Raw genomic sequence first — 22,848 nt, 5'->3', positions numbered from 1 at the left:
CATGGAGGCCTAGAAATGAAAAAGCTAGTAGAGCGTGATCTTATGAACGTTGAAGCCTGGGTTTACCATAGAATGACATAGAGCACTATAGTTGACTCTCGAGCCACCAACAACGACCATAGTTAAACACTTGAACATACTCTGGCACCGAAAGATGACGTTTTTTATTTTATTAGAAATTTAATAAAACTTTTGAATTATTCCTGAACTTTTAAAAATTTAAAATAAGAACAGCGAAAGCGGACGGGGAGCTTTATCTCCATTTTCATCCACACAAACCACGGCCATGGCATCTGTGCATAGCTTCAACCTTCTCTTAATTCCTCAGCCATGGCTTCCTTTCGTTCTCCTATCCTCATTGTCCTTCTTCATTCCAATTCCTTTTCGCTAATAAACCCACACCATGCCTCCTCTAGCCTCCATGCTTAATGGAGCTGCACTAGCGCCGTCGCTCCATCTTCATCCAAGGCGGCTCCGTCCACCGACCTCGGCTGCGACGCTGCAGGTGATCGGGCGGAGGACCAGATTCGGTACCGGCAAAGGCAGGGCAGCGACGGTGAGATGCGAGGGAATCGGAATTGGCGATTTCATCGGCGGAGATTTGCTGAAATTCGACCTAGGTCAGTGGCTATCGGATGTGGAGGAACACAAAGCCCTAGCGATTTACTCGCCGCACGAAGGCGGCTACGAAGGCCGATACCTAAATCGCCTCCGCTACCAGGGCTACTACTTCCTCGACCTCTCCGCACGCGGCCTCGGTGATCCTGAGACCACTCTCACCAAGATTCACCCCGTTTGCCCTGTCCGTTCAATCGAATCCCTACGGCTAATTCAATTTTTTTTTCCCCTAGGGTTTGTTCGATTGATCTTACTTCCGCTTCGAATTGCAGGCTCATTTAGGGAAGCAGCCAATCGCTCGGTGGTATTTCCCACCGGAAGTCGATTACAGGCTCGAGGCTCTGCCGCCGAACGCCAAGGGACTGGTGGTGTGGATAATCGAGGCTAAGGTGAGATTCTTAAATCTGCCATTAACGATTTCAGAATCACTTACGGAATTGAAAACACTGTTCAGGTTCTGTCGAAGGCGGAGTTGCAGTTCCTTGCTCTGCTGCCGACTCTCCGGCCAAAAGTCCGAGTCATCGCGGAGTGCGGGAATTGGTAGCTTTCTTCTCTGCTATCTCCATTTTCAACCAAACATATATATATATATATATAGATATAAGCTGAAAGATTGAGTTTGGCGTTGCTGCAGGAGGAAGTTCATGTGGAAGCCGCTCAAGGAGATCGCAGGAGGAGCTTAAGAACACCATAAACAAGAATAATACAGCTTCTTCCTTTTTTCTTCCTCTTTTTTTCAATGAATTAATTCAATTTCTTGGTAAAAACGACGAAGAAGATGATGGTGTTTTACCATTTAGGGTTAAATTATGATTATTATGCAAATATTATTACTTCATAAAATGATTTATTACATATTTTAAGATGTTTAAACTCACCGATACATCACGAACTTGCATGTTGCATGTCAACAACTGCTGAACTAACTAATTAAATTATGTACTATACTTGCAGGATTCAAATCATAATCGAGGTACATGTCAATTCTTGATCGTTGATCATACTCATTTACCACATTAGAATAATCAAAAACTGCCTTCCAACTACAAATGGTTTATCAAATCCTCACACCATCCAGATTATAATTGATTAAAGATGAAGAAAATCACACACAGCTTACAGTTTTGCTTCTGCTTCTGTTTTTGTCACTGGCGGCAAGAAAATCTCCCACCATCCATATTCATACTTGGGGTAGGGAGCCTCCCATTTTTCGGGCTTCTCAAACTCGATGTTGGTCGGGTTAGAAGCCAATGCTTGTTCTAAGCTATCGGCTTCGTAGCTTTCGGCTAAGACTCGGTCCAGTCTCAGCTTCATGAACCTGCCCATATCAACAAAAGAAAGGACTAAAATGGGTTGTCGAACAAAGACATTGTTGCAGGAGTATTTGAGTTTCGAGCTCCTTTTGTAGTAATTGTAAACATTTAACTTCACCCACGATATAGGATTTCATATCGAACACGAGGCCTTTTACAATGAGGTTATTAAACATAAATGAGTTTCAGTTGCTGTTGCTAAACAACTTCTCAACAAGGTAAGTTTGCATTACAGCATCTATAGAAACTAGGAATCCAAAAAGCATCTATAGAAACAAGATGGGAGTAAATGTTGTTCTGTCAGCATATGCAAATAACAAAGCACTATAAAATTAAGATGCATTGCAACTGTTGATTATATTCAAGCCTCCAGTGATCCTTGAAAATTTGTTATCTACCCAATTGTTTGCCCACCGCTAGCCAATTGTTTTTAAAACGCGTTTCCTAGAAAGAGGTTTTCACATCCTTATAAACAATGCTTCGCTCTCCTCCCCAACCGATGTGCGATTTCACAATCCACCCCCATTGGGGACCCAGTGTCCTCGCTGGGCTCATTCCCTTCTCCCATCGATGTGGAACCCCCAATCCACCCTCTTTGGGACCTAGCGTTCTTGCTGGCACACCGCCTCGTGTCCACCCCCTTCGGGGCTTGCTGGCACTCGTTCCCTTCTCCAATCAATGTGGGACCCCTCAATCCACCCCCTTCAGGGTCCAACGTTTTTGCTGCCATACTGCCTCGTGTCCACCCCCTTCAAGGCTCAACCTCCTCGCTGGCATATTGTCCAGTGCTAGGGAGTGAAGTTTTGCTCCTCCCTAACCGATGTGGGATCTCACATGTAGCATATTCTTTTTTTATTATCTATGAGGCCTCAAGATGATCGAACTTTCCATGATAAAGTATCCAAGCCAATGAGCAGCAAGAACTACATATACCAATGCAAATGACGCAAATGGAACTTGAGCTTTAGTGTTTATGCCCCTATTCCTAACTAAGGTTGTAGTTTTGGATCCACGCCCTTTATTTATAATGTAATCTTGCAAAGCAGGGTGAATAATGCAAAATGAAAGCAGGTAGCTTACGTGATCCAGGTACTATTGGTTGAAACAAGAGCAACGGCAGGTCTCTGCAATCTCCTGGTGATATTTGGAAACCTTTCCAAGAATTTAGGCTCAATCACCAACCAAAAGTCCTGCTCCTTGTTACGCTCGGCATAGTAGCGAAGCCGCTCGAAGAGAAGCTCCCTGAAATGCTCCTCCTCATCGAGCATGAACTTCGCATTTGCAACTACAAAATAGTACTTGTTCGATTCTTGCTGCATTGAAACGATCATAAAACCAGTGAGCTTCACTTCCACAATCCCAAAATTTCCAGAACGAAATAGGGCAAACCAACGAAGCACAACAAATTAGGATCAATTTCGTGATTAAACATAAGCATAAACATCTCGACTTCGAAAAATACATACATACAATTTCACTAGATTTCCATGGACATCGACAATTTTGAAAAACCTAACCCCTGATGTATCGATCAATTCATACCTAAATTAGAACAGCAATGTACATCAAGCCGGATTTCAGAAATTGAAGACAAACGAAATGCGGAAGAAGCTCGGAAACCTAACGATTACCTCGTCTGCCGAATCAGAGGACACTATTTGATCGTTAACGGCGGCCGGCGAAGAACCTCTTGAAGCGAAGAAGCAGGAGCTAAAACCAGAAGCAGACGGTAATCCCGAAGGCAGCGAAAGTGCTCGGCAGTGGCTATGGTGACCAATCCTGAAACTCGCAAGAGACTTCATAGCAGTACACTGCGTTGAAGTAAGCATGGCGGCTGAAGAAGAGCCCATAACTAGATTCACAGTGCCTAACATTTGGCGAATTGCTTCTTCTTCGTCTTCGTCTTCTTCTTCTTCTTCTTGTGATTGAAGAGCAGATCAAAAATGGTGGAAATGGCCAACTAAATTAATCAGCCAAATATGCAAACAGAATGACGGAACCTTATCTAATTATCTTTTACAGTGTGAAGTTACCATTTTGCCCACACTAATCTACGCGACCTGCTGGGGCAATTAATTAGAAGGGTAAATTTATTTTTTGGTCCTTTTATTTTTTGTGTTTTTTCAATTTGATCCATCCTTTAAAAATATTTCAATTTTAAAAATATTGTTACATATTTATATCTTATATTTTTTACAAAAAAAAAAAAATAATAATAATAATAACAAATTTGTTTAGAATATAGTGATTCAATTAATTATAATTTTTTAATAAATATTTTGAGATTTTTATTTTATTTTTTATTAATGGCTTCAAAGTCATTGCTTATTCAAAAAAAGTTATTTTTTTTTAATTAATCCAATTTTGAGCACTTTTATTTATTAAGTTTTTAAGAAATACATTTTTTTTATTACAAGTTATATTAAATACATAATTTAAATATTAAGTGATGATAGTCTTGAAAAAATAGTAAAAAAATTATATTTAGTCTAATTATAAAAAGAAAAAAGATTAAAAATATATATATATATATTTAATAAAAATGTGATGTCATATTAATATGGCACAGATGAAGGAGTGAGACATATAGTCTATGTGCTCCTAGCTCACACTCTTGTCAAATCTCTCTATACGTAACGAAAGCTTTAGCATGAGTATCACTTGCTCGACCTCCCGTGAAATTTGGAGGTTGGTTTCGAGGCTGAACAAAGAGTTTAGTACTTTTAATCAATATTTCATCCGAGCTGCTCTGCCAACCTCTCTCCCTTTCGAAGTGTGAACTGAAGTTCGATGGAATCAATATTGTAATTAAGCAATTGTTTCTTTTGAACATCCGTTGCCAATTTCCAATCAACAACGGGGAGATCTACTGGACATACACGAACATACTTCACAAGCAATGCATTTATCAAATTCGAAATGGATTCAACCGCGGAAAATGCGATTAATTTTTCGTAAGAATATTGTTACTGGCAAACGATATGCATGGAATAAAATAATCATGAACATGGAATAAAGATCATGAACATGGAATAAAGTAATCATGAAGTCCTGACCAATGCCAGACCATTCAATCGGTAGGAGCGACGGGCGGTGTGTACAAAGGGTAGGGACGTAGTCAACGCAAGCTGATGACTCACGCTTACTAGGAATTCCCCATTGAAGATCAACAATTGCAATGATCTATCCCCATCACAATGAAATTTCAAAGATCACTCGGGCCTATCGGCAAAGGCTATAGACTCGTTGAATACATCTAAGGGCATTAGAGACCTGTTATTACCTCAAATTTCCTTGGCCTAAGCGGCCATAGTCCCTCTAAGAAGCTGGCCGCGGAGGGATTCCTCCGCCGGAGCTAGTTAGCAGGCTGAGGTCTCATTTGCAATGCAGTATTATTTCAACAGAATGCATCAGAATTCACTTCACAAGCACAAAAGCAATGCAGGTGGGCAGTAAAGACACAGAAGCTATGAAAATGGCATGGTTATTTGAGATCATATATGATTGAACAAGGCAAGTATTTGTTTACCAGTTCATAACTAAATTTAAAAATTGAATGACAGCCCCCAGAAAGAAAAGATTAGGGATGTTAATAGTAGTTAAGAACCACTTACCTGTGTAATAAGTAGTTAATCTCTACTCAAGCAATCTTCAAGGTCGAGATCTACGCCCACCCGATTCTTAATATTCGCGGTGGCGTCGAGAGGCATCTTGCATTTCTTCTGCAACTCTTTGAATCTGCAAACATCAAAAGAATGCTTCTTGAACAACTTCCTTTGCCTTGACAGGAAAAGCCTCTTCAACAGATCCTGGTAAGTGGGATCTCTTGAAGTGAACAGGAAATAAGCATAGCCCATCACCAATCCAGTTGTTGTGGTGAAAAATGCAATTGGTTCCATTACATCCCATGAGAATTCCCAGAATGTCAGCCTGAAGAACAGTCCAACTTGCACAATGGCTAACCCGAGCCCCGTCCACAGGATTCGTCGCACCTGCTTATGTGCCAATACATCAATGTCTTCCTTCTTTTCTTGCAGCTGCTTTAGCTCGCTCCTTGTTGGGTCGTCTTCGGGCATCAAAGCGATCGGAATTGCTCGTCGGACGAGATCCACCACCTGAAAAAGAATGACATTAATAACATTAAGTTCATGTGCTTGTAAGTAAACACATAATCTTCTGCTTCCACTTATGTCCACGAGCATCTAGTGTGTGCAAGGACCCAAGCCCACCGCTAGCGGATATTGTCCTTCCTGGACTTTCCCTATCGGGCTTCTCCTATAAGTTTTTAAAAACGTGAGAGGTTTCCACACCTTTATAAAGAATGTTTAGTTGTCCTCTCCAACCGATGTGGGATCTCACAATGCAAAAAGAATCAGGATTGAGCGAAAACAACACACAATTATGAAACGCTAAGCAAGAATCAAGGATATGACCGTACTGAGCAACAACAAGAATCAAGGATGAAATGCCAGATATAGCTACATTCAACTATCAGTTTACATCACTCTATCTCGTAAGAACAAAGACAGAGATACTATGATCATGTTCTTGGGCGAAGGATAGAAGCACGCTCATGAATAATTAAGCCATTGGACACACATATAGTTCTCACATTGGTGACAAACAAGACATGATCTAGAATCTCTCTGAACAAAGAAAATGTACGCTACCTCGTCACAACTGCTAATCAAGTTTCTCAGCATCAAAACAAATCATATCTTAAATCATGTTTGTGAAAAGAACAAATTTCATATCCTCACATCTTGTAAGAACTAGACTATACTATAACTACAAAAACTTCCATCCCCACCAGAGTAATCTTAGTCAGTTCTACCTTTTTAATGTTTTTGTGCAATTTGGCCTTGTGTTCTTACAAGATTTGTCCTGAATTCAAAAGAAGAAAGGTATTTAAAACTTAAAATGTTCCCTACTTTGTCGCCAATCTGTTTCTAAAATTGAAATCCTATACATATAAAGAAGGTTAATCTTGTTCGTGGAAATTTCCTCCTACCTCGTGCAATCTCTGACACTAAATGAACCAAAAATTGAATGAGAATGAACTATGAAGAACAGATGCCATGCCAGGATCACACAATTATGCAATTCATTAACTCACAATTTCACCAACCTTGTCAGGATGAAGATAGACCTTGTCGCGGAAGAGAAGAACCACGCCAGCCTCATCGAGGACTCGAGCAAAAGCAGCAGCTTCATCATTGGACCTAGCCATGCCCATGCTTTTACAAGCTTCGAGAAGCTCCGAATATCCAATGGCCTCCTTCCCCTCAGTCCCTAATTTCATCTTCAGCGCCTCGACATTGACCAATCTCATCAACCTTTTGGCCTCCGCAGACGATACCGTTTCTCCGCCAATTCCAGAGTCACCACTCACACTTTTGTCCCCTGCAGAATTCTCCGAATCTCCAGATGACGAAAACGAAACCACTCTGGTATAAAACCAGGCCGACGAACGTACCGTCGTCGATGGAATTAAAGAAATTCCTCCAAGACCAAAAGTAGAATTAGAAGGTACAGGAGAAAACACGCCGGGAGCTCCATTCATCAACAATCTCCGACTGGATAAACAAGCACAAGAACACCATCTCCTCCACATCATGCCGTCTTCCAGAGAACAAAAGAAACCGCTATGATCCTCTTCAATCCATCATTTCGTAATCTTCCACAACTTCCGGTGAAAAAGACAGCAAGAAAAAATCGGTTTGAAAGATTGAATGTAATCAAGAAAGCAACGTGAGAGTGGAGAGTGTTTATACGTTTGATTTGGGGGATGGATTTTGAGGCCCCGAGTGTGACGGAAGAGGCAAGGCAGTGGCGTGGAAGGGCTCGGTCGACGGCCCTTCGCGGCTCTTTCGTTTTGTATGTGTTTGGACCGCGTAAGACGCTGCCGCTGCTTCCAAATATGGAGAATTTAAAATATTATTTTATTCTTTTAATTTCATTCCATTTAATTTTACTTCCTAAGCTTTTTTTTATTTATAAATCTTTAAATTAATATTTATCACAGTTTTTTTAAAATTAATAAAGATTATATATTTTAAAAATATGTTTTAAAAAGATCAAGCCCTGGCAAACATACATATATATAAATTATCTTAATATAATTTAATAATATGTTTTTGGTAAGTCAACTCTAAATTTTTATTTAACAAATCTAAAATCCGAACAATATTTCAAAAAGTTAATCCAATTCAACTCAAATCTTATAATTCATGTTGGATCGGTTTAACGTATACTCATGTAACTATGAGGAGGTAAAAGGTATACTCATGTAACTATGAGGAGGTAAAAGATAAGTTTTGAGCTCACGTAGAAAGTATATGACTAAATTTGTTTTTTTTTTTTTTTAATTTAAGTTTAAATACCATTTTAGTTTATATATATATATATATATATATATATATATATATATATAATTTCATTTAAAAAAGATCTAATTTAATTTAATTTGTAATTCAATAATTATAGGGTAGGAATTGAATCATCAATAATTATATTTTATCCAATAAATTATGTTTAAATTGATATTTATTTTAAGCAGTAATCCATTTTCTATTTTATTTTTATTTTAATTATTGAAGAATAATTGAACTATATGATTGACTAATAAGTGAAAGGTTGGAGTCACTAAATTGAATAAAAAAAAACAATAATTTATATTCCTAAATTTCAAAGTACCAAATTCATGCACATTAAATTGGCTTTACCTATTACGTTACTGTCTTGCCGACGAGACAAAGCTAAGGGCGGTTGTACTTGTACACGGAGCAGCAATAACTGACTAACGTGGGTAACGATTTTAGTACACAACCCAATTGCAACACGTGGGTGGTTGCCCAGTTAAAGACTCATTTCTCAATTGGACAGGCACTACTCTCTTCATCAAAGGAAAGTAATCATTTTCTCATATTATGAAGCTGTAGATACCAACAGAATCTGCGATTTGACATTTAACCTCGTGACCGAGAATTCTAGACATAATCTAAAGTAAGTTATAGCTCGATGATAACCAATTTCGAATCTAATACACTAGCTGCAGATCCGAAGATCCAAATAGAACATTTCGAAGTTTGTATTAATAACAAGAATGTTGCTTAGTCTGTATTAATAAACATAATTTTAGGTATCTATGTGGATTACTTATGTTTTACAGTGCAGAAGCAGAGTTCTACAACCAAATTAACTACATCTTTTACATTTTATATTGTGGGCAACTAAATAGCGTATTACAAAGACAAATAAGGAAGGAATCAAGCAAAATGGACCTGTCATTTGCTGTGCCTTGCTTTTTTGAGAGTTTTAATCATTCCTCTGGCGATCTTCCAAAACCAGAATATGTTCATAATAGCCAGCATAGGAGGCACCGCCAGCAAGGTGTAGAAGCCCAAAGGATACACACTCTTCACCTGAAACATGTGGAACAGAAAATTCTTCAACCACTGACGGGCTTCTAAGCTATCGAATATGAAATGTTAGATGAACACGACTCTCCAAAATGATATGATATTGTCCACTTTGAGTATAAGCTCTCATGGTTTTGCTTTAGGCTTCCCCAAATGGTCTCGTACCAATGGAATGGAGAGAGTATTCTTTGATTATAAACCCATGACCATTCCCTAAATTAGTCGTGGTGACACTTTCATCATCCACCAACATGAAACACTTTAACCATTTTCAGACCAAAAGTAATTTAAAACTCTCCCAAGTGCTATTTAGTCTTTTTACAACTTTTAGATATTTGTTTAATTATCTAATCAAACACTGGTTTTTTAAAAAATGAAATAAAATCACTCCAAATTCATCCAATCCACCCCATACTCGGATGGCGGAGGAGTTATCTAGGCTAGCCAATATGTGCCACCTACCGACACCTTATAAAAGTAACAACTTTTTCTTCTTAGAAATCCAATTCGAACCACCTTTCCCAGCTACCCACTTCAACCAAATATAGTAAGAAATTATGATCAGGAATCCAACTCAAACCACCAATTATCTGACACGAAAGTGTCAGCAATCAAAGCAATGAAGAAAAGTTTAGGGGAATTTCATCCACCATGTTTAAAAGGAACCATTTGAAATTAGTTTAAAGGTTATTGGACCTAAAAAGTTTTCAAACTAGGAGGCTCTAGCAGAAAGGCTAGTGGCATTGCATTTCAGCAATAGATCATTTCTTTACTTTCTACTTTTCTCTCCGTTTCATAGTCTCACACAGATTATAGACACCGCCAAGTCAGCATCAACTTGCAACAGATTTTACCTTTTTCCCTTCGATAACAAACAGCTAAGAAATATTTCATTGTAAGAATGAAGTGCCTTCGTGTCAGTTTGAACATACATCTCTATCATGGATCGTATAATTCAAGCATGGAACTAGACTTGCAAATCTATCATTTCTAGCATCGTACTTCAAGGAAAATGAGCTTGAACAGTTCACTAAGAATATAATTCTCCATAAGCAAATGATTCAAGGCTCAGTTTGCAACGAGAGATGTTAATTACTCACCTCATCAAAATGTTTAAACATGTGGCCGAAAAAATATATAAATAAGACAATCCTGGCAACCTGAAGAAACAAAACTTATCAGTCTTGAACAAAAAATAGACTGAAATTTAAGATGACAACGAACTCACAGGTATGTTTGGAGTGGTTTTGAAATGGATGAAATCACTTTTACAAGTTAAAAATCATTCTCAAACATGCAATAACAATTCAACAATTTTGCATTTAAAAGTTAAAACCTAAAACTAAAATGATGATGTGAAAATCACTTTTAATAAATCATTTATAAACTTTTAAAGATGTTATTTAATTCAATTGCATGAACGCACTCAAATACATTAATTTCTATTGAACAGGGAATCTTGTTATACACTAAAATGAAACCAGATCTCAAGTTATGGACGTTACCAACCACCCAAAAAACAGCGCAATTCCATTAATGACGTAGAGATTTGAGTTCTTCTGGCCAGCATTGTCCAAGTACCTGATGAAGTAAATGAAAGCAACGAGCCAATAGTTCAAAACTAAATACGTTCTTTTTCTGATCCAGAAAACAGAGTAATGAATTCTATATTTTGGGCATGTTTGAAAGTGACTTTAAAATGGCCAAAACCATTTTTGCCATGTCAAAAATATTTTAAAAGAGCATGAAAAAAGTGATTTTGGTAATCTTGACATCACTCCCAAACCAGCCCTAAGAAACACGAAACATAAAATCATAATTGATGAACTTTACCATCTAAGATTTACGAACGGAGTGGTGATCTCTGTGAAAAGAACCATTAGTATGTAAACCTGTCCTTGACCACTTAGGAGGGATTGAATGATTGAGAACAGCGACAGTCCATGATGCAGAACCTATTGAAGTCATTAAAATTAGGAAAGTCAGTTACCAGCTTTCACTCAGTATTTAAGCACACAAGTCTACTGTCTTCAAAGTTCAGTTTTCTTTATTCAAGTCTGTTAGATTGAATGGCACGATAACCTATATGGGTCACGACCTCATGTATTTATAGATGCGTATAATGAAGATTACATTCCAAATCTATGATTTGGTAACAAACCATAAAATCATAGATTTGGTAACAAACCCTTCAAATCATAAACTAGTAAATCTTAGACTATTTTAGTATATACAGTTATGATCTATTTTAGGTTTAACACCCCCCCTCAATCTGGACGATGTACTACTAAGTTCAGATTGCGCCTAAAATAGCTAAAAGAAGGAGCTGGCAGTGGCTTTGTCATGATATCGGCGAGCTGATCCTTGGAAGATATGAGTCGAACATCAAGTTGACGAGTCGATACTCGTTCACGAACGAAGTGATAATCAACCTCAACATGCTTCGTCCGTCGATGAAAGATTGGATTGGCGGATAGGTAGGTGGCACCAATGTTGTCACACCATAGGCTAGGCGCTCGCGCTTGCGAGATCCCGAGCTCACGCAAGAGAACTTGGATCCAAATTAATTCGGCAGTGGCATCAGCAACCGCCTTATATTCGGCTTCCGTACTAGAACGAGAAACTGTCGATTGTTTCCTCGAACTCCAAGAGATAAGATTGCCACCAAAGAAGATCACATAGCCTCCAGTGCTTCGACGATCATCAGGATTCCCAGCCCAATCAGCATCTGAAAAGGCACTCAACAAATCAGTGCTGGACTTTGTAAGACACAAACCCATATCAATAGTGTCATGTAGATAACGGAGAATTCGTTTGACTGCCGCCCAATGTATAGAAGTCGGAGAGGACATGAACTGACACACTCTGTTGACACAGAAGGATATATCAGGACGTGTCAGAGACAAATATTGGAGAGCACCAACGACACTTCGATAGCGAGTAGTATCCTCAGGTGAGAGCTTTTCACCACCATTCAATAACAACTTCTCACTGGGAAGCATAGGTGTGGGCACACCTTTGGAGGTGAGCATATTGGTTCTGGCTAATAAATCTCGAATGTATTTATGTTGTGTCAGAATAAGTCCACTAGAAGTATGGCGGACCTCAATCCCAAGAAAATAACTCAAAATACCAAGATCCTTGACGGCAAAATCATCCTGAAGCTGTGTAAGAAGTTTCTCAGTAGCCGTAGAAGATGAGCTGATGATAATAATATCATCAACGTAGATGAGAATATACATCTGAATGCCCGTTTTGTTAAAAATAAAAAGAGAGACATCAGCCTTTGAAGGTGTAAAATCCAGCTGTAATAGTTTGGAGCTAAGGCGAGAAAACCAGGCACGCGGAGCTTGTTTAAGGCCATAAAGCGACTTATCCAGCTTGCAGAGATAACCAGGGTGTTGAGAATCCACAAATCCAGGGGGCTGCTTCATATAAACATCTTCATTAAGAAGGCCATGAAGAAAAGCATTTTGAATATCAATCTGCCGAATAGCCCAACCACGAGAAATAGCAAGAGATAATAAGAGCCGAATGGTAGTGGGCTTAACAACTGGACTAAAGGTATCATCATAATCGACGCCATACTGCTGTTTAAAACCTTTAGCAACCAGGCGTGCTTTGTAGCGATCAATAGAGCCATCTGGCTTTTGTTTGAGTTTGAAAACCCATTTGCAATCAATAACGTTAAGACCAGCACGAGGAGGAACTAAGTGCCATGTCTTATTTTTTTGAAGTGCCTGAAATTCATCATTCATTGCCTGACGCCAGAGGGGATGCTCCATAGCAGTAATATGTGAAGTAGGTTCAGAGGCAGAAGACCGAGCTACAAGATATGTTACTGTTCCATCTGTACGCACCTTGGGTTTCTTGATATTGTGCTTCAATCGAGTACCATACGGATGAGTAGTAGGTGCAGGATCCACATTTGAGGGGACGGCCGTATCAGCCGTTGCGAGGGGAGCAACCGATGCTACAGCAGTTGGTTGACCAACGGCCGAGGATTCGACCGGGCATTGCGCAATATCATCTGCTGGCGGAGAAGCCGATGCCTCAATCATTGGCGGAACAACCAACGCCGATTCGAATGGCAGCGACGCGGAGGATTGTTGCGGCAATTCCGAAGCTGATGTAGACACCAAATTTTCTGCATCCAAAGAGTTAGTAGGCCCAGACATATGCATGTGATCATTCTCCAAATTAGTACTGCTATTACCCAAATGCAAGGTGCACAAATCAGGGGCATTATGCGTCGACTGCATGATTGGGGAAGAATTAGGTGAGGCTCTCTTGAATGGAAAAACATTTTCATCAAATATGACATCTCTAGACATATAGACACGACCAGAATCGGTGTCAAGACACTTATACCCTTTATGTGAAGAACTGTAGCCTAGAAAGACACATTCCTTTGATCGAAAAGAGAGCTTTTGTTTGTTATAAGGACGAAGATGAGGCCAACAAGCACACCCAAAAATTTTTAATAAGGAGTAATTTGGTGGGGTATGAAAAAGAAGCTCTAAGGGGCATTTTTTATCGATGACACGAGTAGGAAGACGATTGATGAGATATGTGGCTGTAAGAAACGCGTCGTCCCAAAATTTAATAGGTACATGAGCATGAGCTAGAAGGGCTAGGCCAGTTTCAACAATATGACGATGCTTGCGTTCAGTAGACCCATTTTGTTGATGTGTGTGAGGGCACGAAACACGATGACCAATTCCAAGGGAACGAAAAAATGTGTTATGAATTTTCTGATATTCCCCACCCCAATCAGATTGAACCCACTTGATTTTAGTATCTAGGAGGCGCTCAACATGAGCTTGGAATTGCAAAAATATACGAGGAGCTTCTGTACGATCATGCATCAAATAGATCCACGAAAATTTACTGAAATCATCAATGAAACTAATATAATATTTAAAACCCCCAACAGATGGAGGTGCAGGGCCCCAAACATCCGAAAAAATAAGTTCCAAAGGTGACGAAGACCTATGGGAAAAACTAGTATATGGTAATCGATGACTCTTTGCTAACTGACACGCATTACAAACTGACAAAGATGACTCACTAGCACACGAAATATTATTTAGACGCAAAATGGATTTTATTACTTGAGATGAAGGATGTCCAAGACGAGCATGCCATTGGGCGTGAGTAGTAGATCTGCTCACCAAGGCGTGCTTGAGATTATCGACATCGGATGGCTTAATAGGATAAAGACCAGATTCACACCTCCCATTTAGGAGACTTTTCCTCGACTGTCGATCCTTTATAGAAAAATGCCAAGGATGGAATTCAAAAAATACGTCATTATCACGAGAAAATTTATGAACAGAAAGAAGATGTTTGGAAATTTCAGGCACATGCAAAATATTACGCAACGCAAGAGGACGAGTAGCAGTATTAATTAGAGAATGACCAGTATGCAAAACACGCAAACCTGCTCCATTGCCGACTTGAACTTGTTCACCTCCATGATAACGTTCACGCACAGCGAGACGATCCAGGTCACTGGTGATATGGTCCGTAGCGCCTGTGTCGCTGTACCAATTTGGGTCAATCTTGTAAGAGGAAGTAGCCGCCAGTGCCGTAGGAGGAGCAGAAGAAGGTTCATCTTGATAGGACTCATCCATCCTATGCCAGCAGCGGATAGCAGTATGCCCCACTTTGCCGCAGATCTGGCAGGAAGGACGAGCAGAAGGGCCACGACGATCACCAGCAGGACGAGAGGGTGCATAACCTTGAGAACGACCACGACTGCGATCCCTACGCCCACGATTCTTCTGCTGACCACCACGACTAGCATAATTGGCAGAAGATCCAAGATTTAACTGAAGTTCAGCCTGGTGTTGTAGTTGGCGAGCTTCATACGTCATTAGATGTGCAAACACATCATCAAGGGTGAGGGCTTCACTCTTGGTAGTCATTGAGGTGACGAAGGGATCATAGTCAGGGCCAAGACCAGCGAGAAGATACGCGATCACATCATCATCCTGCAAGGCAGAGCCGGCGGCGGCCAGCTCGGTGGCTAGCCCTTTGATCTTGCAAAAATAATTTGCAGCAGATTGATCTCGTTTCTTGGACGTGGCAAGCTCAACACGAATCTGAGTAGTGCGAGCACGAGTTGACGATGAAAACATCCGCTGCAGGGTATCCCACGCCTCCTTGGACGTAGTAGCGGCAACCACATCATGAAGAATCTCCTCAGACATGGAGGAGAGAAGGCCGCTAAGGACTTGTTGATCCTGATCATACCACTGATTATAGGCCGGATTAGAGACCAGCTCAGCACCAGCAGCAGTTGAGGAAGGGATCAGCTTGGCAGGTGCAACATTGGTGCCATCGAGGTAGCCCATAAGCTTCGTACTCCGTAGGTAGGGGAGGAGCTGGGCACGCCATATGATGAAGTTGTTTTTGGTTAGACGAATTGTGACAACATGGTGTAGAGGGATTGGATATTGTTTAAGGCCAAAAGTCGCCATGGTGGTTGAGACGGTGTTGGAGACGGTGTTGGAGACGGTGTTTAAGGCCATGCTAGTTCAATCTAACATGTATTGTCCACTTTGAGCATAAGCTCTCATGGCTTTGCTTTGGGCTTCCCCAAAAGGCCTCATACCAATGGAGTTAGCATTCCTCACTTATAAACCCATGATCATTCCCTAAATTAGTCGATGTGGGACTTCCATCATCCAACACCTCCCCTCGAACAAAGTGCGCCTCCCCTTAATCGAGGCTCGACTCCTTTGGAGTCTTAGTCATTTTTGACTGCCTTCGAGGAGGGGCTTGACTCCTTTTCTTTAGGAGTTCTTTGTTCGATATTTGAGGATTTGAGGATTTACCAATTTATTGGCACGACTAAGTTTAGGGCATGGCTCTGATACCATGTTAGATTGAATGGCACGATAACCTATATGGGTCACGACCTCATGTATTTATAGATGCGTATAATGAAGATTACATTCCAAATCTATGATTTGGTAACAAACCATAAAATCATAGATTTGGTAACAAACCCTTCAAATCATAAACTAGTAAATCTTAGACTATTTTAGTATATACAGTTATGATCTATTTTAGGTTTAACAAAGTCTACTGTCCTGGTCAGCCTATATATTAAATCCTAAGTGGCCACCATGAACTCATTCCTTCTTATTTCCCCGAAGCTCATATGACCACTAGGTCAACCCATGATAGTTCTATTTTCCAGTACTTTCTTACCAAGTAAAAAATAATCCATAAATTATCACATTCTCTTTCATAGTAGTTTTTCACAATCCATGGGTATGCTCTCATGCTCCCCTCTCGTTGCACTAATTCACCATATGGACAAAAATAACTTCCTTTCTTACGACACATCAATTTCTGACCAATCCACTCTTGCATCTTGCTACACTTAAACACACTCATAACTTAATCACTCCAAATACCCACAATATGTAGTTTATCTCACGTTGCTCCCTCAAGTCACTGCGCAACAAACTTTTCTACCCGCCATTTGGGTAATTGGGTATCTAGATATATAAACAAATACTGCATACACTCAACTTTTCTACTACTTTTTTTTCAAATCAATCTCCCTCCACAATATATGCACTAAATTAGTCTCGACTCTTTACTTATATGTTGCATTTCATCAATAACATTATAAATTTTTAGAAAATGAAAATTCAAACTGATACTGAGAAAACAATTTTTTGTCTCTTCTACAAATCTTATTATAGTTCTTATAGGGGGAGATGAATGAGTTTTATTTCTACCATACAAAAATGAAAAACAAAAGCAGTTATTCAGCTTCCTTCTGTATTTCCACTATAAAATGATATAGTAAAAAGTGAAACATAAAGCACAACTAAATATGAGATATCAAATGAATGTAATGTATTGCAATTATGTGGTAAAAAAAAATAACCTTTCTCCATACTCACATACTCTAGACCACCTAAAGCCGGGAAGAACCAAAGGACCATTGCTAAATCTGATAGAAAATAGCCAATAGAGAACTGTAGAAAGCAAAAGGAAATAGAAAAAAAATGAGATTAATGACTTAAATCATTCAACCACAGGCAAGAAAGAATCTAACTGCTCTTTTTTAATGGAGAAAGTGTAAAACGTTACACAAGTTAAAAAATTACTTCACATGTAACTAATCACTTGCAGCCACTAAGCACCTCGTGGAAGAGAAAGTGACGATAATGGAAAAAGATCTAAGAACACATAAAAAAAAAAAAAACAAAAAGAGAAGAAAATTCAATACACGACCAGAAATGACAAACAATCAGAAGGTAAAGGGCCCAAATGACATTTATGTCATTACAGCCCATCACTCAGTTTAGTGCAAGAGCATTTGAAATTTCATGTCTACAAGAAAATTAATGTTTTCTGAATTGTCCAGTTTTTTAATTATACTAAATCAATATAGGACATTAATAAAATGCAACGATGCTTATATTATATTACATTAAGGCAGGGTAAAGTGCTTGATCATGTAGAAGCTCATGCTATTTCTTGTCCAGCTTTCTAAAACTCTAAATTGCAACTCCCTTGTGTACATGTCTCGAGTACAATATGTGTTGCATACACAATATACTCTTCAATCAAAGAACAAAATGACAATAAAAATTAATGCAAGAGGCACTAGTTGTGAACAATACTCACATTGAAACAGTGTCCAACCATAAACTTCTATATCAATTAAATTCAACTCATACTCATAACCCTTGCATCATGCATTTAGTGGTCACGAGCAAACTGAATAATATAATAGGCAAATAGTTTGTAACAACAAAATTATACTCATATATACAAATAGACATATACATATAAGACATGAACTTTACACAAAATAATCATAACATTTTGTAGCAGAGCCAACTCAGAAAATAGGTTACGGGCAAGATTATTGTAATGACAGCAAGCAAAAGAAAGCAAGTTGAGAAAAAATTAGAACCAAATATTACACAAGGAGAAGACTTGACCTTTCTGCTCATCAACTTACCCCCAATGTCATATCAGATAAAGAGGACGTTCTTCTTATAAGAAGTTCATTACTGGAACCTGGATTGAAAGTACTTGACAACAGTACAAGATAAAGAGAAGAAGATGCTGCAACTAGGGCGTGGAAAGTTGAAAAGCCCCTATAATAGAATAACAATTCATCATTTTACATTCGCATAGCAAATGTACAACTAAGAAATAAGCTAATTACTAAATGAAATAAAAAATCACGAGAATTTTACCTATTGTTCCATTCAACCTTCCCAAAATCGCTTAACTTGCCATATGCTTTGAAACTTTGGAGGCTAAGGATGCCTGTTAACGTGTAAACCTTCAAAAAAGAAACCAATTTAAACTTGACTAGAAAAAAGCATAAATTTTCCAGTAACAGAGAAGTTCCTGAACATGCGTTCTTCTTTTCAATCATGCGCAATCGCACAACAACAAAAATACTGCAATTAAGGGTCTATTTTGTAATGCTTTCATTTCCTAGTTCTACTATCTCGCTTGATAATCGTTTCTTATTTAGTTCCGTGTTTAGTCTGAAGAACGAAAAGAAATAATACCAAAAAAATATGTTTGACAACCACTCTCGTTTAAGCCTTTCTGTTACAAATCACTCTTGTTTCTTCCTATCTAGTTTTCGATCCAATAAAAGAATTGAAGTTTTGCTTGAAAACTATTTAAATGAGCAACAGACAAAAAAAAAAATCATCTGTTCTTTATTATTTTTAATACTGCATAAGCACCTAACGAACATAGGTAATAAAAAGAGTAATTTCATTAATATTTGAAAGTTCGACACTAGTAAACGAGAAGTAAACGTTTAAGAACATTTATACAACTTCACGCATATCAAAAAAAGCTAGATGCACCACATACGAGAGCAGCACGTCTTTATTCACATATGCACTCAAGACGCTCCCACTAATAAACCTCTATCAATATACGTGTGCAGTGACGAGACAACAACAAATCAATGGAGATTGGTAATTGAATCAATTAACAGCTTCTAAAAGAACCAGTAGAAATTAGGTCAAGGAAACTGTTCCTCAGTCTAGCAAGAAGCCTCGACAGTGAAATCTAACTAGATGTAATGGATTGCCTTTTTTTTTTTTTTTTTTTTTTTCCGAGAGAGAAGAGGAAATCATGGATAGCCTAGTCGGTTGCTCTACTTTAAACAAACAATAACAATATGATTCGCGACTCGTTCAAATATGCACACTTACAATCTTGCAGAAAACAATGCCAGAAAAGACCGAAGCCAGCCATTGAAGTCCCTTACTCGGATCGGAAGCGTCGGTGACTGAGAAAGTCATGTACGCAAGAGAAAGAGGCAGATGCACAATTGCTGCAAACTGCACAAAAGATAACCGAATCAGTATTGAATAGTCCACTCAATGGAGTAAAAGCGAACAAGTATAAAGCCCTAACTTCACGTGCAGAACGAGTTAACACCATCAAGTAGGTATCAAAATTATTTTCTTCCGGCAGATGATGGATATGGACATACTTTTTCGGAAAAGACAGCGTAGGCTTAGAAAGCCACCAGCACTAGCGGGCCATCACCATCAAAGTACATTGCCTGGATACACTGGATGAAATTATGCGAGAAAAAAGTAGCAACAGCAGCCGGAAGTAGTAGGAAAAAGCGTCGTCCAAGTTCATATACAGACGCTGCCGGAAGCTCGCGGCAGCCGGTGAAAAGCGAAAAACGTGAAGTCGAAGAGAAGTAAAGACGAGAAAACGATAAATTATGATCGTATAAAACAACAAGTGGACGGTTAACGAAGAAGAGCTTTGAGATTTGACTGGACTGATCGAGAATCTCTCGAGTGGAAATCGGAATTTTGGAAGACCGACAACAAATCGGAGACACACGGCGGCATTGCGGCGGAGTGACGTTCTTGTGTAAGTTTGGACGCCTAATAGGCCTTAAAAATGGTTACATTTACGTTTTAGTAAATTATTACTTTCTTCTTACCAAAAAAACCAAAAATTAAAATTAAAATAAAATAAAATAAAATAATATATATATATATATAAATTATTGGTCTATCAAAATGTCATTCTTTTAAATTTAATTTTTATGAATATTCTAATTAATTAGTATTGCAAAGAGTAATTTTAAAATATTTATTAAAAAAATAGATAATATTACAGCTTTCGAAATAATAAATATAATTTTAAAGACGAGATATAATTTAATAGTATTTTTTATAATTTAACAAAAAAAAAAATTACATTTTCGAATATGGATCTCCATTAAAGTTTATGCCGGATAAATAGTTTGATTTTAAAAAATATTGAATAGATCTAACTATTTAATAAATCGTGTTAAATAATGTATTAAAAAAATTATTTATTGATTTTTTTTTAATGATAACACCTATAAAAAGTAAAATTGAAAATATGCTTATTCCAAAATAAAATTATATTTATTTGATATAAAATTAAAATTTTACAAATTTAATTTATAAATGGTTTTTATATTTGTCTATATTAATACAATTTTTAATAATTTTTCATTGCTAAACTATATCATTTAATCCTTTTAACTTTTAAACTAATAAAGAAGTGAATATTAAATTATTAATTCCGATTTTTCGAAATTAAATATTAACTTTATAGTATTTAATATTCATTTTTAGTCCTAAAACTCCCATAAATCGATAATAGAAGGGTCAATTACTTACCACGTGTACGAGATATTGGGATGAGATAAGGCCAACCTTTTGTGTTCGAGGGGAGTTATTGTCTGTCGTTGGCTCGAATCTAGGTTTCAGGTGATCGAAAAGATTTTAGTTTTTTTTTTCTCATTTTTCAAAAGAAATATAAAAATAGACGTGATTTTTTATTTTTGAAATAAAACACGTAAATATTTTTTAAAAAGCTAAATTATATTTTTTTTAAATATTGTTATTAGTTCAATTTTTCAATATTATCATTCACATTTTACAAATGTTTTGAAACCATTTTTAAATTTGAAATTAATTAAAATTATGAACAAAAGGATAATTAAGACATCTAAAATGACATAATCCAGACACGTGGACTTTTCATTTAATATTATAATAACTTTTTTTATTCTAAAAATAATTTTTGAAATATTTATAAAATATCTTGCTAAGTTATTAATAACTTTAGTTTACGTAACTCGTGTCAATGGTGACTCAAATTTTAGCTGGCTAACTTACTCGAGAGTGACAGTGAGTGTCGCACAATCACTTTGCAAATCCTAATAGAATGTGATTGTAACATTAAGCACCTGCTAGAGCGGTTTTGAATTTGGAACCACTGCCTGTGATGGTGTATGGAAGGACAATAAACCACAGTGAGGTTAGGACTTAGAGTTACGCGATTATGATTATACGAAAATCATTTGACTCGTGACTCGGGAACCATGAAGATGAGATTTTTCGCCTCCATGAATTCTTTGGAGAGGAGATCTTTTTGTTTAGCTACAAAATAGGTAGGACCATGGCTATAAGACCATGCCTGTGTTTTTTGATAGTTTTAAAAATACTCTACGTCTAACTTAGGTATAGGGGTAAAAGACTAATTGAACCGTCTAGTAATTGGTTCCTTCCAAAGTTTCCCTCAAGATAACTGGAGCCCATGTGCGAGTTCTATCGGTAAAGTCAATGATTAGAGGCATCGGGGCGCAACACCCTCGACCTATTCGCAAACTTTAAATAGGTAGGACCATGACTGTAAGACCATGCCTGTGTTTTTTTGAAAGGAGAGGATGTTTTAAATGTTTTCAACATTTATATTATAGATGATGTTTTATTTTAAGAGTTATATTTATGCATAAGACATGAGCATGTGACATTAGTAGCGACTCTAAGTATATAGAAATTTAGGGTCGTTACATCAAGCCTAATACATTCACGGGTCTTTAAATAGTTCCTTGGAATCTGATTGAAGAATTTTTGTTGATTTAAATTAGAAAATATAACAAATTCCAACCTTTTTGTGTTTTATATTATAACCTAATTTGAGTTTGAGTTATAATATTCAAGTTGACATTAATATTTTATTTTTCGGTAACAAATTGAATATTTTTATTAGAGTAATATTACAGCAAACACATCACAACTCTTACACAAAAGAAAAGATTTGAAGTGAAGTAAGGCGAAAGTGATGATTTTGTCTAAGAAGTTCATGGATGAATGAGCTCGTATACATTTGTTGACTATTATACAAGGAAAAACCCTTATTATCTGCCCGCCAAATGCAGTGCCAATAGTCGCATCGTTCTTGAAGCCAAATTTCACTCTCCAACCAAAAAACCTCCAACGAAAGCTTTCCATAATTGCTGCTAACACCAAAACAATGTTGTCTGCAACAAATTTTCTATGAATTCCTGAATTCCTAGCTGTGTTCATGGTTGAGGAGGAGAATATGCTCTCCTTTGAGTATAAACTCCTGTGGCTTTGCTTTGAGCTTACCAACGGAGAGAGTATAAACCCATGATCATTCTCTAAATTAGCCGA

The 22,848-nt window shown here is 37.8% G+C and overlaps 4 protein-coding genes and 1 non-coding gene across 7 annotated transcripts; 1 reads left to right on the top strand and 4 right to left on the bottom strand.

Annotated features, from left to right (window-relative positions):
• The first annotated feature begins 265 nt into the window (after window positions 1–265).
• Window positions 266–1,475, top strand: NDHN (NADH dehydrogenase-like complex N). The gene is made up of 4 exons (XM_023678107.2): window positions 266–802; window positions 891–1,007; window positions 1,073–1,158; window positions 1,253–1,475. The coding sequence occupies exons 1-4, from the start codon at window positions 404–406 to the stop codon at window positions 1,299–1,301; spliced, it is 651 nt and encodes a 216-aa protein (XP_023533875.1). The 5' UTR covers window positions 266–403; the 3' UTR covers window positions 1,302–1,475.
• A 117-nt stretch (window positions 1,476–1,592) lies between these two features.
• Window positions 1,593–3,911, bottom strand: LOC111795592 (protein YCF54, chloroplastic). Its single transcript, XM_023678106.2, has 3 exons — window positions 3,563–3,911; window positions 3,012–3,244; window positions 1,593–1,936 (listed from the first exon to the last, which is right to left on the bottom strand). Exons 1-3 carry the CDS (start codon window positions 3,803–3,805, stop codon window positions 1,735–1,737), a joined length of 678 nt encoding a protein of 225 aa, XP_023533874.2. The 5' UTR covers window positions 3,806–3,911; the 3' UTR covers window positions 1,593–1,734.
• A 1,042-nt stretch (window positions 3,912–4,953) lies between these two features.
• LOC111795594 (calcium uniporter protein 1, mitochondrial) lies at window positions 4,954–7,828 on the bottom strand. The gene is made up of 2 exons (XM_023678109.2): window positions 7,060–7,828; window positions 4,954–6,046 (listed from the first exon to the last, which is right to left on the bottom strand). The coding sequence occupies exons 1-2, from the start codon at window positions 7,546–7,548 to the stop codon at window positions 5,561–5,563; spliced, it is 975 nt and encodes a 324-aa protein (XP_023533877.2). The 5' UTR covers window positions 7,549–7,828; the 3' UTR covers window positions 4,954–5,560.
• A 1,169-nt stretch (window positions 7,829–8,997) lies between these two features.
• LOC111795595 (uncharacterized) lies at window positions 8,998–20,280 on the bottom strand. Of its 3 annotated transcripts, none has more exons than XM_023678110.2 (9): window positions 19,784–20,278; window positions 19,579–19,707; window positions 18,592–18,680; window positions 18,351–18,489; window positions 17,281–17,355; window positions 11,186–11,307; window positions 10,858–10,933; window positions 10,453–10,512; window positions 8,998–9,355 (listed from the first exon to the last, which is right to left on the bottom strand). In XM_023678110.2, the coding sequence occupies exons 1-9, from the start codon at window positions 19,808–19,810 to the stop codon at window positions 9,218–9,220; spliced, it is 855 nt and encodes a 284-aa protein (XP_023533878.2). In that variant the 5' UTR covers window positions 19,811–20,278; the 3' UTR covers window positions 8,998–9,217. The 3 variants fall into 3 exon arrangements, with proteins under 3 accessions (XP_023533878.2, XP_023533880.1, XP_023533881.2); XM_023678112.2 differs by having other exon boundaries at window positions 19,863–20,278; XM_023678113.2 differs by having other exon boundaries at window positions 9,215–9,355; window positions 10,862–10,933; window positions 19,784–20,280.
• LOC147792692 (small nucleolar RNA Z247) lies at window positions 15,218–15,357 on the bottom strand. Its single transcript, XR_015421263.1, has one exon. It is a non-coding gene; the product is annotated as a small nucleolar RNA Z247 (small nucleolar RNA).
• Window positions 20,281–22,848: the final 2,568 nt, after the last annotated feature.

Source organism: Cucurbita pepo, chromosome 5 (genome assembly GCF_057944985.1).
Source record: "Cucurbita pepo subsp. pepo isolate OVF chromosome 5, ASM5794498v1, whole genome shotgun sequence".
Taxonomy (NCBI): Eukaryota; Viridiplantae; Streptophyta; class Magnoliopsida; order Cucurbitales; family Cucurbitaceae; genus Cucurbita; species Cucurbita pepo.
Note: the sequence above shows the minus strand (reverse complement) of the source record. Positions and strands in the feature narration are given on the sequence as shown.

Bases quoted from the DNA above. Each gene is read 5' to 3' on its own strand.
- LOC111795594 (XM_023678109.2), bottom strand. From the start codon at position 7,548: ATGATGTGGAGGAGATGGTGTTCTTGTGCTTGTTTATCCAGTCGGAGA. The intron at 6,047-7,059 runs GTTGGTGAAATT...ATTCTTTTTCAG, and splicing joins TCTATCTTCATCCTGACAAG to GTGGTGGATCTCGTCCGACG.
- LOC111795595 (XM_023678110.2), bottom strand. From the start codon at position 19,810: ATGGTGTTAACTCGTTCTGCACGTGAA. The intron at 18,681-19,578 runs GTAAGTGTGCAT...TCTTTTTTGAAG, and splicing joins GCATTGTTTTCTGCAAGATT to GTTTACACGTTAACAGGCAT. The intron at 10,934-11,185 runs GTAAAGTTCATC...TTACTTCATCAG, and splicing joins CCGTTCGTAAATCTTAGATG to GTACTTGGACAATGCTGGCC.
- NDHN (XM_023678107.2), top strand. From the start codon at position 404: ATGCCTCCTCTAGCCTCCATGCTTAATGGAGCTGCACTAGCGCCGTCG. The intron at 1,008-1,072 runs GTGAGATTCTTA...AACACTGTTCAG, and splicing joins TGTGGATAATCGAGGCTAAG to GTTCTGTCGAAGGCGGAGTT. The intron at 1,159-1,252 runs GTAGCTTTCTTC...GCGTTGCTGCAG, and splicing joins ATCGCGGAGTGCGGGAATTG to GAGGAAGTTCATGTGGAAGC.
- LOC111795592 (XM_023678106.2), bottom strand. From the start codon at position 3,805: ATGTTAGGCACTGTGAATCTAGTTATGGGCTCTTCTTCAGCCGCCATG. The intron at 3,245-3,562 runs GTAATCGTTAGG...GTTTCAATGCAG, and splicing joins CCTCTGATTCGGCAGACGAG to CAAGAATCGAACAAGTACTA. The intron at 1,937-3,011 runs GTAAGCTACCTG...TGATATGGGCAG, and splicing joins ACCAATAGTACCTGGATCAC to GTTCATGAAGCTGAGACTGG.